Here is a 16,788-nt window from a genome sequence, read left to right as displayed (position 1 = left end):
ATCGTTTCAAGCGGAAAGGATGGGGGTCCCTCTGAGTAAAGACTCGATTTATACGGAGGCGAGGGTAGTTAAGCAGGCGTTAAGAGCCGAATAGGGGAGGAGTCGTGTCAAGTAACCTTCGAAGCGAAGAAGCAGCCACTAAATTGCGAATGCACATTGGCGGTTTGTTCGTCCTTCCCCGCCTTATCGTAACCGACTTTAGTTATTCCTTGGAGTGATCCACCGCTGGACTTCCAGAGCGGTCTAAACCCATCAGCCCGCCGAGGCGACATTAATTCGACTCGAACGCGACCGCGTCAATGATTTTGGCGCGCCGGTGCTTGAATTACCGTTAAAAACAGCATAAAGTAAACCGCTAACAGGTGTTGCGGGCTTGTTCAGATAGTTCTCTTCCGCCATTTGCTCGACAGCCCATGATCATCATACCGGAGCATCAACAAGAATGTCGTGACCAAATGACTGGGCTGTCGGGTGAAGACCTGTGTACAGTCGCTTAGTTCGTCCCGGCAGGCAACATGAACAGCAGAAGACTCGCTTGTTCTCTAGCGACCTTCAATCGAATTTTGTCGTTCTTCCCGTTCCAGGCCAGTGGGATCAGCAAGTGAGTCGTTGGTTAGGGCCATTGCCATCGAACTTCGAAAAAAGAAGTATGGCACCAGGAAGTCCATCGACCTGAAGGTCGTATTACAATCGGTAACGTACTGGAAGACGAGGGGGTAAAATTTCTTCCGCATGAAGATGATCTTGCATCCGTGTCGTCATAGAGGTCTTTTAATCCTGTTACAGCAGCGATGTACATGTAAGGTACTCGAGCAGTCACTCCATCTATTAGTATATTACAGTAAGATCTTCTTTAATGTAAAGAGCAGCGAAATAGAACAAACACCCACAAGCTACCCTTGAAACCAAGCTAATTCAATCAACATATTTGTTGCACGTCCTTCTTTTGCGACCCACCGGCCACGTCTCTATCTTTGCCCTTTTCGAGGTTCGAATTTATGGGCGAACTTGTTACATCATCCAGGTACAACCCATTCTGTTCAATGTAATCGACCACGGAGTTGGGCAGCAGGTATCGAACAGAAAGGCCTCTTCTCAAGAACAGGCGCACCTTGCAGAGAAAACTTTGATGAGAATACAGCGTATAAACCTCAAGGAACGTACTTTGGTGCTAGAAACATCATTCTGGATTAATTGAGAAATAAGATATATATTGCTCCGCCAGCGGGCAAGTGAGTCGGTTGCTTGGTCTATTGCCGAACCTGCACGTTCAACAATAAAGGTACCATAACGACCCAGAATGTGTTCAAGCTAGATAGAATTCAGTTAGAATACGCCGGGTGGCTGCAAAAGGATATCGTACATCAGAATAACTCCAAACGCCTGGTTCACTCATGGTGCTAATGAGATCTGAACCGGCCAAGAGCATGACGCGAACATTGCGATGTTCGCCGTCCTCTGTATGCACGCCCCCCAAGACGGTGTTTATTTCGTGATCAAAGTGGTCCAAGACTATGGCGGTGCGTTGATAAGATTGGAAAGCTTCCCATGGATCCACCATCAGGAAAGTTGTTGAGTCTTCTGAGGCCAGGGTACACATGTTCACCCTGGAATACAATGATGTCAATGATTGGTACAACTGCATAAGCGGAGTGATTGAGAAGGAAAAGTAGCGTAATAAGGATGTGCGTCGTTACGCGGAGCTGATTTCCAGATCCGGACGGGAAAACGATAGGAAGCCCGTCAGGGAGTTGGCCAAAAAGGAAGTCCGGAAATAATTGCCACAGACATGTGGATTTGCGGGGTGAACGGGACCACACGGGACCAAGTAACTCACCGGTGTCTTGCACTGAGCAAACCTGGTTTCTTGTACATGTCGGAGACAGGACTGAGATAACCACCAACGATCTCAAAGTCGGTGTTGTGTCTAACATAGTCCTTCGCCATCTCAAACATACGAAGATGGAGATAGGTGACTGGGCTGAATGAACCACATGCGACGAGGACGACAGGCGTTTTTTGGGGATCACGAAGAACGCGGGATAGCCTGTTGTGGGGAAAAGAGTAGTTCGGTGGGTGAGTGAAGGCGTCCGTAAGGTATGGGGTGGAAACCATAGGGAAAAAAAGGAAAGACGAGGGGGAGACCAGGGTCACCAGGGAATCATTAATCATTATCCTGTCCCGCATATTCCCACGTTTCACATCCAAGTCTATCTTACGGCCTTGAAAATCCGACGGATCTCTGTGAATGGGAGCTTTACAACATCGCTTTGCTCCGACGTCTTCAGCATGGGTGGCCCACATACCACCGACCCTCTAAAGGTGTATATTATCCAGGCCAAACTTGACCAAGACACAATCATTGAACTCCACAACTTGCTTGAACGAGATAAATACTACTACAACGGCTCTGCAAAATTTACGCTTTGTAATGACATTAACGAATCGGACGTTGTAGTGACGGCCATCAAGATGAGAAAGCGCTTAGAAAGACACATTGATTGGGAGATAGCGGTTTGTGGTCTAGTAATTGCAAAATACCCGTCTTTCATTGATAAATGCGCTATAGAAACAAAAAGCGATTGTTACACCGCAATGGCTACGCGATTCCGCTCAGGCTGGCAAAGCAATTTCTTTCCAAGATTATGCTGCTCTTTCCGAGATAAACAATAGTAATATTATCCACGATAGTCCCGAAAACCAATCTCGAGCCAGCCAATTCTTGTCTCGACCCTCTTTCCAATTATTCAATCCATCGTCTCTCGAGGAGGAACCAACCAATGAACGAGTTAAGGCCAACTGGAGATTGCGATATGCTTGCAAACGTGCCAGTCCGCTGGTTTGTAAGAATCAACCCCTCTTGGTGGAACTGGGTGTTCTTTACCGCGCAAGGGAACTGGAGGGCCTGGAGGTCAACGCGCTTGGGTATGAACGAGCCATTGCAGTATGAGGCTTGTTCGGTCTGCTCGCTCCTCAGTGCTCACAAATTTGTTCCTACTAGGTGATAAAGTGTGAGCTGAAAGTGTCCTTTATTGTGCTCCCGCTAAACGAGTTGAATTAAGCCTATCCGAACCTCATCGCACACGAGAACTTTGAAACTGATATTGTTCACTTGCCATTTCTAGGAGAGAAGATGCTCTTCAAGGTGTGTATAAATCATCTATGAAAGGTCTAGACTTTGAAGGCCACTACAGATAAGAGAGTATCTTACCACTGGCCGTATCCAGGAAAGCGGTTGGTATTATTATATAGAAACCATGGTTGGTTTTGACGCGACACAGAAACCACTCGAGCGTCGCAACGCTTCCAGTCGTTATCCGCTTTCTCCAGTGTCTACGGCGTTGGTCCCGCAACCGCTCGCAAACTCTACGACGACGGCCTGCGCACAATTGACGACATGAAGCGATATTATGATGTCCAAGAAGATACAGAGGTTCCGCAGTTGGGAGCGAACTCTGTCACAAATGATCTTATAAGAAAGGATCAAATCCCGAACTTGTCGACCAAAGTTGGACTGGCTCTTTATGAGGACTTGGAGACACCCATACCACGATCCGAGGTCGAACAGATCCACGATTTAGTTATGCAAGAAGCGAGATATCTGATGCCCGAGTGCATAAGTACTGTCGTTGGCGGGTACGCTTCATACTAGCTGATATTTCACAATAATTAAAGTTCCAAATAGGTATCGGCGAGGAAAGCCGTACTGTAACGATGTTGACATTGTTATAGGATGTCCAAATATTCAAAGTGGCGGGAATCAGGTCAAAGCCCTGGGCGAGAAGCTAATCAAACGGCTCTACGACAGAGGAGTGTTCCAGCCACCGTGTCTGCGAAGAATCGTATTTCTAACTTCCCCACAGGTTATGTGAGTCACATCCTGCGTAAGTGCCTTGTGATTTACTTATCGTGTCGGCTCTTTACCCCACTCAGGCCTATCGGGATTCCATGCGCAAGACTCTGTGCGCGGTGCGCATTTGAACTTGCTCGAGAAAGCCATGACAATTTTTGCCCTGCCAAAGAATGCTGTTCACCAGCGGGTTCATAGGCGTCTCGACCTGATATTCGCAGCACCAGAAACGTACTGGACTGCAATAATTGGATGGTAGGTCGGGGAAATTTGTTGATTACCTCTCTCAGCTCTCGTCGGCCTTGTCTTTAGGACAGGATCCAAGATGTTTGAACGAGATCTGCGACTCTGGGCGAAAGTCGAAATGTGCGCTATCTACATTCCCATTTCACCTCAATATTCGCATTGCTGACGCTGATGCGATAGGGGAATGAAATTTGATAGTTCGGGGCTGTAAGTTGATCTTTGATCTCAACTGTGTGTGCGGAATAATATACGTAGTGCAGAACGCGCCGTTACGATTCGAAGCTCTTTATGCCATCAAGCGAAAGACACGTTTTTGAAATTCTGGGACTGGACTGGATCGATCCGACAATGCGAAATGCGGACGTATAGTCGGCACTTTTGGAAAGCATTGTATGTTATGACTAAATACACGCTTCCGCAGGGTGATGCCTGTGCAAACCATTAAGGGAATCTCTGGCCTGAAGCGGGTGATGACGATGAGCCGTTTAATTGGCGAACGCTGGTATATCTGTCATTGCTTTGCCCAGAATGAGAGTATGGATATCGTTTGTCCCTGCCAGAACAAGGTGAGGGAGCATCTATCAAATAATAACCTAATGGCGTACCTTCATATGTATTCGTGACTTGGAGGTTCGCAACATGACGTCCAACGTGGTACCTTGAACAGATCAGAGATGATTCAGAGCCATGAAATAGTTCGGCGCACTCATCAGCAGCAGCGTTTCCTCCGAGGATATCCAGAACCACCCGTGAGTGCTGCAAGGCTTTACCGCAGTTGTTCTTCTTGATCATACTCACCATCTCTGGGGCCAATTTCCCCTCATCTTTGAGCCTACCGACTTGCAAACTGGCCAAGAGACCAAGCGCGACTTCGATCTGTGCGTCAACGAGCTTCTTCTGCACAAGTTGGAAGGATGCTAGAGGCCGGTTGAACTGGTGTCGTTCAAGCGCATAAGCGCGGGTCCGTTCTATGCAATCCTCTAAAGCACCCATCACTCCCCACGAAATGCCATATCTTGAAAATAGGTCTGAAAAGGTTCGCGTCTAGTGAATAGTGGAAGTGGGACGGACCTTGCAGAGTTCAAACAAGAAAAAGCAGAGCCGAGACCTTTCGATTTTGGCAGGAGAGCATCGCCAGAGACGCGTACGGAATCCATAAAGATTGATCCAGTTAAAGAGGCACGGAGCGCTACTTTGTTTTTAATGGCTGGCGCAGTGAGGCCTTTGAGTCCCTGCCATTTAGTGGTTAACGTCCATCACCACATTGTTCACGTCGAGGATACCTACTTTATCAAGAATGAAACCACGAATTCGGTTGTCCCACTTGCAATTTGCCCAGACGATGAAGACGTCACTGACAGGTATCAGAAGATGGTCGGACAGAGGAAAGGATTAATTACGCGACAGGTGCATTCGTAATCCAAGTCTTGCTTCCATTGAGGATGAATCCACCATCGACTTCTTCGGCCGTGGTTTCCATTCCAGCCGGGTCGGAACCGTGATTGGGTTCTGTAAGACCCTGCAGTGCGTTTAGCCAAACGAGACCAGTTAAATCGGGTGTGACTGACAAATGCGCCAATAAGCTCTCCCTTAGCTGTGATCATGTAGACGTCCTGTTAATTTTGATATGCGGGAAGAACAGTGAGCTCTAACCTAGTAATGGCAGGTATTTTTCCTTTTGTGCTTCAGTGCCAAACTCATTGATTGGGTGCATGACCAAGGAAGACTGGACGGAGGCTGTCGAACGGTACCCGGAATCGACCCTAAACTACTCAAAATCTGAAGGACTGGTGTACATTAGACGAACATACCGTTCTATCTCCCGGGCAATCAGGCCGTAAGCAACATTGCTGACGCCAGCGCAGCCAAATCCTGTAATTGTAGGTCCTAGGAGGCCTAGCTTCCCCATCTCTGGGAGGATATCGTGATCGAACTCTGACATTCGCAGTCAGAGCACGGTCAAGGACCTTGTAAACTTCGATGGCACACCTTCCGTTCGCCATCCTTTGAGCACACGAGGCATGAGATTTTCCTGTTCACAACGCGTCAAATGGGGCACAAAGTCGAAGCACGGTGCTGACCTGACAATACTGTCGTGCGGTATCTCTGCACGCCAAAATTCGTGAGCAAATACCATAGCAAAGTTGACGGGGGGCATAACCTGATCGCGATCTCCTCGTCTGTGAGTTGAGACTCAAGGTTTAGAGGATCCTAAACACCATACACTTGAGCTGTCTCGTTACACTGCAAAGCATGCTATAGACTTACCTCCCAATGGTACTTGGCAAACTCTATGACGCTGCTATCAACGAAATGGACGCGACAAGAAAGTAGTTAGACTGACTAGATACTCCACGAGAGGTGGGTACAACGGGTTTGTTGAAGGCATGAGTGTAAGCCCGAACAATCCGGGCAGGTTGGTGACGAGAGAGGGGGAACATGGCGATTAGGAGATGCGAGAACTTGAGGAATGAGTACAAGTGAGTACTAGGTACTATTTACGGAGCATTCAACGTTCAACTTTGAGCCGTCCGCTAACGCATAGCCGATGCAACAAGGCCGGGTGAGGGTGAAGGACTTTGGCGGACCGGAACTTGAAGCTACGCTTGACCAATTGAGATTTCGGATCAATATGTGGTACCGCCAATTTTACTACTGGCCGACTCCTGTTCAAAGTATTTTTACACTAGAGGCCCTAGCATGATAAAAATGAATGGAATTGGACCCCTTTTATGACGCAGATACACCTTTCACGACGCAGATACACCGCATCTTTTTCTCGCACATTTTGGCTTTGGTTTGATGCATATTCACAACACATGTGTCTCATAGCAACATACGGTATGAAGTGAAAGAAATGGACATGTCGTACAGAAGTGATTAGATCGTCGAGGGGTAGAGCATCTGTAGTAAATTCATCTTAGTCGATACTTATATATATTCGCAAACTCGCGACATACCACCCGGACACTGGCACCAAATGCACGGGGAGGGAGATTCGAACGGAATTTTGATTTTACAACGCCTGAGGATCCGTGTGGTCTGGTTACGCGGCTAGTGATTCGAATTGAACAGCATTTATATCGTCATTAGGATGTTGATGTCGATGTAGTGACTCACCCCCAGATTACACGAACTTTCGAGCCCTGAATCTCCCGCTTCGCCTTGTAAACGAAGGCAACACGCTTATATCCAATGAGAGGAGTCCCAATAAGCCTTGTGGTGGCACATACCTTGCCGAGGTAAAACTGAGCATCCTCCTTGGTGGCGACACCCTCTATTTGTATCAGCGAAGTGTTCGGTCGTGTGTTGCGTTTGGCGCGCTTGTGGCCCAAGACGCGGCCTTTGCTGTACAATCTAGAAGAGTGCAGAAATAAGCCGACATTCTTCGCAAATCGAAGTAATGGAGGGATCTGAGGGATTTGGCTGCGTCATCCACAGATGATGAATATAATCCATCGTATTCCACCTGTTCTAACCTATCCCCAATACCACCAGAGCAACGTCTACCCTTCTGAAAGTCACAACGCACCTAGTTGAGCCCATTTTGCTTGAGGAATGAGCACGCCGTCGAAAATCTTGAGGTTGCTTGTTGCTACGCTAGAATCAGCAATGAGAGATGGTCCGGCACTCTGAGAAGCAAACATGACCAAAGGTCTTGGTACGTAAATTGAGGTCCGTCGGACCGTTACAATCGTATTCTATATTGAGCATTGTTATAGGCAACGGAGCATTGGGATTGAAAAAGTACACGAGTAAGCAAATAGCCTCCCCTCGGTCTCACAGAAATGAACCTCGAGTTTTTGCAACATCGCAGCATGGAAGCCAGCACTGACCTGACCTGAGCCACAAGATACTGAGTCTGGTTGGCAGCAAGCTACGGTTTGGTTTAGCAGCGGGATGTGGTTGGGACATCATTCTCATGAAATTATCCTCTGGGCAACTTTGTTGAAGACAATGGATGTAATGTTCGGAGATCGATTTAAAATGGCCCTCACCATCCAAGGCTCAAGGTGGATGGGAGTGGGATCGACTTTCGGACTTGGCCTAAGTTTGATTAACAGTCCACTTATTCCAGAAAACAGCGTCAACACTCCCAAAATAATTCGGAATGTGTTGGGACTGTCTAGTAGGGTTATTTGGCCGACTAGCATCACAGCTGTGAACTTGGAAAATTCTTGCTCCCATATCGGGCAAATTGGTTGAATTCCATCGCAAAGAGATTCCATCGGTGGTGGAACACTGTCCATGAAGACCGCCGGTAAAATATCTACCATGGGCCCGACAGAGTCACGAAGTCGGGCGATGGAGGTGGCGGTAGTTGTGATGTTGAACATTTCTTCTTTATAAATATGGAAAGCCAAAAAGATTTCTCTTAGTCTCGGAGCAGTCAAAGGCCTGGAAAACATAAAGAAGAGCATCTCTGCGGTGGAACACATTGTCTTCATGTTCAAAACAATAGGGAAGGACGTGGTGGTGGATTCGTCCAAGAGCCCCACTTGCCATGGCCAAGGACAAAAGTCAAGCGTGTCAAGAAGTGGTAGTTGAGCAATAAAACCTAGAGTTTCGAGAATGTGTGTTACTTTTACGACGCGCAAAAATTTGACTGAAGCTGGGACGGCCGCCACTAGTCGTGAGAGTATAAGGGACCGCTCGGCTGGTGTATAGCCTGACTCGGGCCATGTGAGGCTGACGGTGAGTGTTTTAACTCGAGATTGCTTTAGCATAGTGAACGTCCAGTTGGAACAGGGTGGCGTGAAAAGGCTTATGGCATCAATTTCGATCTCGGTGAGCGCAACCTTCTGCAAAGCCGCAGGAGAGCAAGTGAGGAATAAACGAGTTCCTTTACTATTGTCCCTCTTGTACTGCCAATCTGGCGAATCGTTGCGGTGGACGAATCGGCGGAATGTCTGAGTGATACTGGAACGACTATCCGGTTGATTAAATATGTAACTCTTTTCAAAAAAGCTTGCTGGATTTATGATGCGAAGGACTTTGCATGATTTCGTTATGATCATGTTGAGCAGGTTCTGTAGGATATCTATCCCAGACTTCAGATCTGCGTCGTCAAGGACAATCGCTCCATATATATCGAAAGACAAGACGACCTCATCGATCGAAGACAATCTTTGTATGAGACGGTGGAGTCGACGTAAAGGTTGGGAAGCAGGCCAACCCCCGCCCCAGTACCAGGAAGTCTTGAGGTTGCACTGAAGAAATTTCATTCGTTTGATATGAAGACCCGCTAGTAAGGCGGATAGGGCGTCAGCCTTTGACGGGGTCCCTGGGGTATCATTGTAAAGATCAAAAGTGCAGTTCGTAGGATCCCGAATTCCGTGATGTTCGAGTAGTGCCGACGTGGAAAGGTGGTTGAGCAAACAACAAGTCGGGGATAGATCAAGAAGAGAGTCTGCGGGTAAGCAAGCCAATATTGCTTGCATAATTTCTACGGGTATGTCGAGTAGCCCAACCATGTTGACGCGTTGACGGCTCAAACGCTAATCCCGATTCCCTGTGGAAGTATCTCCTGATCAGTGAGGTGCTTCAAAACATGATTAGGCCAATGGTATCACCTCTCTGCATGGAGGAAATTGAATAAGTAACGTGGCAGCACCTTGCGTCAGAAGTAGAGATTAAGGCTGATCGTCACTGGCGCTGTTGTTAACGAGGACTTGCAGAATATTATGTAACATGATCACAGCAGCCTTGGCACCGTGACGCGCTAGATGGACTTCGATATTTGTGAAGTCGCGCCTTGATTCACGTAGCACAAAGCCCTCTACAATTTTGTTGTGGGGCCTCTGAGCGCTGCAGGGTAAGACCCACTACTAACGTAGCGGGCGGATGCGACGCCAGGATTTATTCTATGTATTACAAAGACAGCGGAGCATTGAGATTGAAAAAGTATACGAAGGGGTCTGTTTATTGGCAGCTAATTCAACCTCCTTCAACTCCCCGCGCTGCGGTACAAATTAAAAAAGCTAAATTCTACCAAACCTAGAATCATTTTTTGGAAGCTGCAGCAGGCGCAACAGGAGGGGAAGGTCTGGAGTCATCGGTTTTATCCTCTTGAGAGTTGGGTTCCTCTGAAACAACTTCTGAAAAGTATACATCTTCAGAAGAAGATGGGGGGGATGTTTGGAGCATGTCTGCCGCTAAATCTTGGGTTGTGTGTAACCCAGCCGTACTCTCAAGAGGGGAAGCTACATCCGGGGCAGCCACGTCAACCGAAATGTTTTCCGAGGGCTCAGACAGGGAAGACGCAGCTTCGACAGAGGAAGCAATGGTCGATTGCGGTGGTATCTCCGTTTCCTGAACGTCGGTTGGATGTGGATGAGAAGTTGGGGGGATAGAAATATTTTCCGCCGCGTCCTTCACTGGCTCACCCTTGGGCGGAATTTCAAAAGGATTCGGATCTCCTGTGGCCTCGGCCCAATATCGTAGTGTTCTGCGCATTCGAGCATGGTCGAGAGTAGATCCGCAGAAAAGTTCGTCGTCTGTGATAGGACGGGTGCTCTCTATAGGTTGTAGGTTATAAAATCCGCCCCATTTGAGAAAATTGCGCCCCGTTTCCGCCAAACGACGGTTAGAAAGATGTATAGATGGAGATTTAGAAGGGGGTGTAGTATGTACTGTTACGACACAAATGGCGTGAGACAGAGAGCACTCTTCTCGAAAGAAACAGCTTGAAACTCACATTTTGGTTCAATTTTGAAATTGATCGTTCTTCCCGTCCCCTCCACCGACGGAGTATTTAGTCCCTCCAAAAAACTGAGGGTCTCACTTTTGCCCTGGGGCTCAAGTAGGTGCGCGATGTCAGCTAGACCGACCCCTCCTGGTTGGTCTGGCACGACCTCCGGAGCGAGTACATGCAGGTTTTCACCCAACGCTGGGATGCGTTCGACTGAGTCCGCGTCGCGGAATAAAACCAATATCTTGGCTTGGTACATTTCTGGCATTTCATAATCCTGAAAATATAGTGGTAAGGAAGGCCAGTTGGGGCATGTGCAGAGCGAACGTTACCCTCAATATGCGAGCCTCAGCGATAGAACCATATTTTTGCTCCACGGCTCGTACAATGGTATACGCGTCTGCCATGTTATCTATCATAGCCCATGTGCGGATGTAGGCTGCACGCCTTCCATCTCGTTTGAGCTTTGGAAGTGGTAGAGGCTTGTAAGTCGCGGTGGTTGGTAAGGTGGACCCGCTTGGCGCCCCCGATGAATTTTCTCTTATGAATTGAAGCGGCCTACATCGTTTCAAGGCTGACGAGGTAGGTATTCTTGACGGTATCATGGTGGGAACTGGGTGGGAATGACACTTCAGACTCTTTACCCTAAATTTAGGGTTGGGGTTATTACACGCTCTGCCATGTCCTCACCAAGGCCAGAGGGACGATTTTCTGCATACAAGATCGCCCTCAAATCTGTCTCAGCGCGCACGGGGACTCCTCTACCATCTCTTCTGGTGTCATTTGGCGTCCTCCATGAACTCACTGCCATCCTCCCACTCGTTGGTGTCTTCTATGGAGCACGCGCGCTCGGCATAGGGGAACGCGTGATCCACGCTGTTGTGATGGAGGACTCTTCTTCTCAATATTCCCAAGACGGTGCCGTTGCTCGGGGGAGGAACGTCTTGAAGACTTGGGTCGACGAGGGTGACAGATGGGCTGCTAAAGTTGGGACTCGATATGGTTTATTCGGATATGAGAAAGGGGATTTGAATGGCATGTCAGCCACCATTGGTGCGCCTGGCCACATTGCTGGTGATGTTGCCAATGCCATTGTTGCCTATGGGCTGACCAAGGTGAGTTTACTCGGTACCTATGGTGATGGCTTTGACGGAATTTGCTTTTCATTACTCAGGCCCTCTTACCACTCCGTGTTGGAGTATCAATATACCTTTCACCAATGTTCTCTCGACAAGTAATTGAGCCATTGCGGAAGACCCTTCTACGCCCTTTCCGACGTTGATATTTACAGTTACCGCTTTGGTGTGATTGTCGTTGTTGCTCGCATGTCTCTAAGCCAAACAGCAAGTTATCACCTTTCCTATGCACAAACTGCACTTCAAAGATACGCCGCAAGAACAATCCGCGGGCAGATCACAAAAGCGGGCGAGCAAACGAAAACGGAAACGTGATTACCTTGACCATGACGACGAACATAAACGCGACACGTCATCGAAACGACCTCACGCCAGTGCGAGCGGAGATCTTCCGCCGCGCAAATGGGCATCGAGCGATGAAGATGACGCCGGTTCTAGTTACGGTCCTCACCCAGTAAACAGTTCGAAGATACCATCTGACTGGAAGGAAAACGCTCATAAACCTGACTATGACACCATCTATGCTGAATTGGAAGAGCAACGCTTTCGGGAGAAAATGTTTGATGCACTAGGGGATGACGAGAGAGTAGACTCCTTAGAGGCTCGGTTCAATGACTTTGGACATGTTCCAGACCGCTGGAGAAGTGCCGGAGGCTTGAAAGCAGGCGAGGGCATCCGCGAGGATGACTTTTTGAGGTTAGATCCACAGAACATGGATGAAGAGGAGTACGCGGAGTGGGTGAGAACTGGAATGTATAGGTATTTTTTTTGCTACAAAATACTGCAACAGTTCTCAAACTACTACACACCGCTAGGAAAACCCACGCAGCCGAATGTGCTGAATATTTGCGTAAAAAGGCAGCGAAGGCAGCACGACGTGCAGAGGAGAAAGCGCGAAAGGCGGAAACAGTGAGACTTGAGAAGGCTATGAAAGAAGAGCGTCAAAGGAAGAAGCAGGAGCAAGAATCACGGCGATTAGATTACGCGAGGGAGGAGTATCATATGAGGTGGAAGATACTGCTTTCCACCCCAGGCGACGACGACCCAATGGGGATCAGTTTCCACAGCATCCCGTGGCCGGTCGCTGCTGCGTATCAATGCACGGCCAACAAATCAGACGACAAGAAGCGGGCGACGTTTTCCGTGGATGATTTGACGGCAGAGGCTATCTCGGCGTTTCTACTTAATTTGATCTCCGGCAGGCCTGCAGAAGAGAGGAAGAAGGAGAAAAAGGAAAAACTCCGGGAAGCGTTTTTGCGATTTCATCCTGATAAATTTGAAGGTCGGTTCATGCGACGAGTAGCGAGGAAGGACGAGGAGAAAGTCAGGCAAGCAATTGGACAGGTTAGCCGTGTGCTTAACGTACTACTCAGTGAGGGACAATAGATTGCACTATGTAGGGGGGGCCCGAGTACAACAATAGACATACATATGCAACAAATGATGGCTGTGTTTGTGCACCAACCCCCCGCCTTTCAAGCTCCACCCTCAGCGTCCACGACGACGTTCAACCCGGTGTTCGCATTCGTTGCCACCCTATAACGCTCATTCAGAAGCATATTGGACTTTTCACTCATTTCTTGATAGGTCGCCACTCCTTCTACGACACACAATGTCCGGCATCTCAGATACCGCAGACCAACTATTCAATCAAAATTCGCGGACGCTGGCGCCTGCTGCTGTTGGTTCTCAAGTTGCTCTTATGAGCATTATATCTGTGTGTTTACTCTCCTCTATCCGGCTCCATTAATTCGAATTGTTATTCGCGTAGGTGATAGCCATTCTACTATTCAATTTTCTACGTCCAACAAACAAGGTATGCCTCTTTAATTGAACTTTCGCTCGCGGTGGCAGCCCAGTCATGGTTTTGCCCATCTTATACCGCATCCGTTTCAACCTCACTCAACGTTTTCTTAACGTGCTTTAGATCATTTATGAACCCAAAGTCAAATATCACGAAGGCAACAAACCTCCTCCCAAAATATCCGACTCGATCTTCGGCTGGCTCCCACCGCTCATCCACACCAAAGAACCAGAACTCCTGGATAAGATAGGCCTGGATGCCGTCGCCTTTTTACGCTTTCTTCGCCTCCTTCGGACGCTCTTCACTGGTATCACCCTCCTCACCTGTGGCATCCTCATTCCCATCAACGTCGTTTACAACCTCAAGAATGTCAATACGAAAAGCAGGGATATCCTCAGCATGCTTACAATACGGGACGTGAAGGGAAGCTTCCTATACGCGCATGTCGTGGTCACCTACCTCATCACCCTCCTGATTGTCTTTTGTGTCAACATGCACTGGAAGGCAATGGTGGGCCTGCGTCATACTTGGTTCCGCTCTCCAGAATATATGCAGTCATTCTATGCACGGACCTTGCAGGTGATACACGTCCCCAAGAAACATCAGAGTGATGAAGGCCTGAAGGGCATCTTTGCGGGTCTCGGAATGCCGTACCCAACGACCAGTGTTCACATCGGTCGTAAGGTTGGAAAACTTCCTGAACTGATCGAATATCACAATCAAACTGTTCGGGAATTTGAAGAAGTCCTCGTAAAATACTTGAAGGGTGGCAAGATTAGGGCCAACCGGCCAACTATCAGGCTCGGTGGTTCATGTGGGTGTGGGGGAACAAGGAAAGATGCGATTGAGTTTTATACGTACGTGCGCTGCTGACCTCGACGACTTCTCCTGCTCACCTTCACCTAGCGCCAAGTTGAAGCGCACAGAGGCTGCTATTGAGGATTACAGAAGCCAGATTGACACACGTAAAGCTGAAAATTATGGTTTCGCTAGCTTGGCCGCCGTACCTTATGCTCATATCGTGGCCAAGAAGCTGGACGGCAAGCACCCCAAGGGAACCACGGTTGATCTAGCTCCCAATCCTAAAGACATTGTTCGTATTGAATTGGTCATCTTTGAAACAACATCGCTTACAACGCATTAGATTTGGGAAAACATGAATAAGTCTGACGCAGAACTTGCTCGCAAAAGGCTCGTAGGATTTTGGTGGCTGGTTCTTGTTTGCTTCTTCAATACTGTGCCTCTATTCATCATCTCTATCTTGTCCAATCTCGACTCTGTGTGTAAATTGATCATCATTCATCTCGCCAACTGACTTTTTGTTTACAGATCCGTGTTTATGTCCCTTTCTTGCAAACATGGTTTGAAGACTCGCAATTCTCCTTTGCGTTCGTCTCCGGTGTTTTACCTCCTGCTATTTCTGGGCTTTTCGGTTTCTTCCTACCAATTATCATGCGTTGGTTGACTAAAGTTCGTCTGTTTACTGGCCTCCGAGAGCTTTGGGGATTTTAAACACCTCCAAAATTAGTACATGGGTGCATTAACCCACTCAAAGCTTGACCGCGCAGTCGTTGCTCGGTACTACAGCTTCCTGATCATCAGTCAACTGGTCATTTTCACTCTGATTGGTGTCATCTTCAGTACGACTCTTTTTGATGCATTGTAGCTTGTTGGCTCACATGTATGCTAGATTCTGTGAAAGAGATTATACAACAAATCGGTAGCAAGGCCAGTTTCCAGGAAATCATCAACAATCTCCATGGTATATTTACCGTCTTACTCAGTTTATTTAATACCTGACCTGTTTCGTAGAACTCCCAAAGCAAATTAATCGAACATATATCAACCAAGCTTCATACTGGCTGACATTTTTTCCGTATGCGATGATCTTCTCGCTGAATGCTTGCTATTAATCATTGCATCCTCTAGCCTTCGCGGGTTCCTCGTCGTTTTCGATTTGGCACAGATCATCAATCTAGTTTGGCTGTCGATCAAAACGCAGTACGTTTTTTGTTGCATTTTTATTTTTATTTTTATTCAAGAAAATTGGATGATAGCATGTTTGGCCGAACCCCTCGCGACATCCGAGAGTGGACTCAACCTCCTCTCTTCCAGTATGCAATCTATTAGTAAGTACTATGTCCTTATTCATCCGACAACATGGTTAATGGACTTCACAGCTCAAACATAGTCCGCGATTTTTTTAGTGCCTATCACCGATATACTGACTTGAAATTGCAGTTGTTCATGGCTGCCGTTGGAATGGTATTTGCGCCCCTCGCCCCCTTGGTCGTCCTAGCTGCTACGATTGTTTTTTGGATGAGCTCTTGGGTATACAAGTACCAGCTCATGTTTGTCTTCGTTTCGAAAGTTGAGAGTGGCGGTGTTAGTTTCTTCACTTCAGAGTATGCCCAATACAACCTGACGGAACCCCTCCTAGCGTCTCTGGAACGTCGTCGTAAACCGTCTGTTGTTTTGTGTGCTCCTGATGCAAGCATTGATGATTCTCAGTAGGCCACTTTGGATTCAGGTATAATCGCTAACTGACGTTCTTCATCCCATAGCGATTGGTCTACAATATCAATTTAGCTCACTGCAGTGGCTATCAAGCGTGCCCCCTATCTTGATCATCATCGCTTTCAAGATTTATATCAACCGGACCTACCTTCCCGCGTTCTATTTCTTCAACCCCTCTGACGAAGAGATTCGCCAAGCCAAGGTGCACTCAGAGCGATCAGACACCCAAGGGAACAGACTCGAGAAGCGTTTTGGTCACCCAGCACTCCACACTGAACTGTTTACCCCGATGTTGCACGCAAAGATGATGCCCCTCTTGAGCCAAGTTTATCAAGGCAAGATTAATCGGGACCACGCGAAATTGGATGAGTATGGTGGACAACGTATGGATGCCCAGATTGTTCCGGGTGGCATTAAGATTGCCGCAATAGACCAAGTATGCCGTCGTCCCTCTATATTAGCCCGCCTTTTGCCAACTAATTCTTCTCAACAGAATGACCTTGAATACGACCCTGCTCTATATCAACGTGATAGAGGAGAGTTG

The 16,788-nt window shown here is 47.8% G+C and overlaps 9 protein-coding genes across 9 annotated transcripts; 4 read left to right on the top strand and 5 right to left on the bottom strand.

Annotated features, from left to right (window-relative positions):
- Window positions 1-919: 919 nt before the first annotated feature.
- LACBIDRAFT_249182 (uncharacterized protein) lies at window positions 920-2,115 on the bottom strand (the record flags this gene model as incomplete). The annotated part of the gene is made up of 4 exons (XM_001880148.1): window positions 920-1,111; window positions 1,165-1,311; window positions 1,364-1,607; window positions 1,838-2,115. The coding sequence occupies 4 exons, from the start codon at window positions 2,113-2,115 to the stop codon at window positions 920-922; spliced, it is 861 nt and encodes a 286-aa protein (XP_001880183.1).
- A 174-nt stretch (window positions 2,116-2,289) lies between these two features.
- Window positions 2,290-4,465, top strand: LACBIDRAFT_296372 (uncharacterized protein; the record flags this gene model as incomplete). Its single annotated transcript, XM_001880376.1, has 12 exons — window positions 2,290-2,514; window positions 2,570-2,944; window positions 3,002-3,011; window positions 3,063-3,145; window positions 3,195-3,234; window positions 3,282-3,636; window positions 3,686-3,814; window positions 3,864-3,868; window positions 3,934-4,105; window positions 4,163-4,216; window positions 4,277-4,303; window positions 4,357-4,465. The coding sequence occupies 12 exons, from the start codon at window positions 2,290-2,292 to the stop codon at window positions 4,463-4,465; spliced, it is 1,584 nt and encodes a 527-aa protein (XP_001880411.1).
- A 116-nt stretch (window positions 4,466-4,581) lies between these two features.
- On the bottom strand, window positions 4,582-6,537 carry GCD (glutaryl-CoA dehydrogenase; the record flags this gene model as incomplete). Its single annotated transcript, XM_001880147.1, has 14 exons — window positions 4,582-4,649; window positions 4,702-4,754; window positions 4,803-5,111; window positions 5,168-5,328; window positions 5,384-5,450; window positions 5,497-5,615; window positions 5,665-5,690; window positions 5,750-5,859; window positions 5,908-6,031; window positions 6,086-6,128; window positions 6,178-6,202; window positions 6,258-6,307; window positions 6,365-6,387; window positions 6,441-6,537. The coding sequence occupies 14 exons, from the start codon at window positions 6,535-6,537 to the stop codon at window positions 4,582-4,584; spliced, it is 1,275 nt and encodes a 424-aa protein (XP_001880182.1).
- A 349-nt stretch (window positions 6,538-6,886) lies between these two features.
- Window positions 6,887-7,695, bottom strand: LACBIDRAFT_179015 (60S ribosomal protein L33). The gene is made up of 5 exons (XM_001880146.1): window positions 7,629-7,695; window positions 7,330-7,453; window positions 7,217-7,281; window positions 7,057-7,150; window positions 6,887-7,000 (listed from the first exon to the last, which is right to left on the bottom strand). The coding sequence occupies exons 1-5, from the start codon at window positions 7,640-7,642 to the stop codon at window positions 6,977-6,979; spliced, it is 321 nt and encodes a 106-aa protein (XP_001880181.1). The 5' UTR covers window positions 7,643-7,695; the 3' UTR covers window positions 6,887-6,976.
- Window positions 7,696-8,016: 321 nt separating this feature from the next.
- Window positions 8,017-9,570, bottom strand: LACBIDRAFT_296369 (uncharacterized protein; the record flags this gene model as incomplete). The annotated part of the gene is made up of 1 exon (XM_001880145.1): window positions 8,017-9,570. The coding sequence occupies one exon, from the start codon at window positions 9,568-9,570 to the stop codon at window positions 8,017-8,019; it is 1,554 nt and encodes a 517-aa protein (XP_001880180.1).
- Window positions 9,571-10,099: 529 nt separating this feature from the next.
- On the bottom strand, window positions 10,100-11,046 carry LACBIDRAFT_326449 (uncharacterized protein; the record flags this gene model as incomplete). The annotated part of the gene is made up of 2 exons (XM_001880144.1): window positions 10,100-10,593; window positions 10,794-11,046. 2 exons carry the CDS (start codon window positions 11,044-11,046, stop codon window positions 10,100-10,102), a joined length of 747 nt encoding a protein of 248 aa, XP_001880179.1.
- A 421-nt stretch (window positions 11,047-11,467) lies between these two features.
- LACBIDRAFT_296368 (uncharacterized protein) lies at window positions 11,468-12,069 on the top strand (the record flags this gene model as incomplete). Its single annotated transcript, XM_001880375.1, has 2 exons — window positions 11,468-11,902; window positions 11,962-12,069. The coding sequence occupies 2 exons, from the start codon at window positions 11,468-11,470 to the stop codon at window positions 12,067-12,069; spliced, it is 543 nt and encodes a 180-aa protein (XP_001880410.1).
- An 80-nt stretch (window positions 12,070-12,149) lies between these two features.
- Window positions 12,150-13,309, top strand: LACBIDRAFT_296367 (uncharacterized protein; the record flags this gene model as incomplete). Its single annotated transcript, XM_001880374.1, has 2 exons — window positions 12,150-12,682; window positions 12,739-13,309. The coding sequence occupies 2 exons, from the start codon at window positions 12,150-12,152 to the stop codon at window positions 13,307-13,309; spliced, it is 1,104 nt and encodes a 367-aa protein (XP_001880409.1).
- A 226-nt stretch (window positions 13,310-13,535) lies between these two features.
- LACBIDRAFT_249224 (uncharacterized protein) lies at window positions 13,536-16,572 on the top strand (the record flags this gene model as incomplete). Its single annotated transcript, XM_001880373.1, has 15 exons — window positions 13,536-13,640; window positions 13,695-13,739; window positions 13,851-14,584; window positions 14,634-14,820; window positions 14,872-15,006; window positions 15,057-15,197; window positions 15,256-15,367; window positions 15,418-15,489; window positions 15,540-15,603; window positions 15,657-15,728; window positions 15,785-15,856; window positions 15,908-15,917; window positions 15,969-16,112; window positions 16,168-16,257; window positions 16,327-16,572. Coding segments are annotated over 15 exons (2,229 nt in total), but the record flags the coding sequence as incomplete, so codon positions are not given.
- Between the last annotated feature and the right edge of the window lie 216 nt (window positions 16,573-16,788).

This window comes from Laccaria bicolor, genomic scaffold (assembly GCF_000143565.1).
Source record: "Laccaria bicolor S238N-H82 LACBIscaffold_10 genomic scaffold, whole genome shotgun sequence".
Classification (NCBI taxonomy): Eukaryota; Fungi; Basidiomycota; class Agaricomycetes; order Agaricales; family Hydnangiaceae; genus Laccaria; species Laccaria bicolor.
Note: the sequence above shows the minus strand (reverse complement) of the source record. Positions and strands in the feature narration are given on the sequence as shown.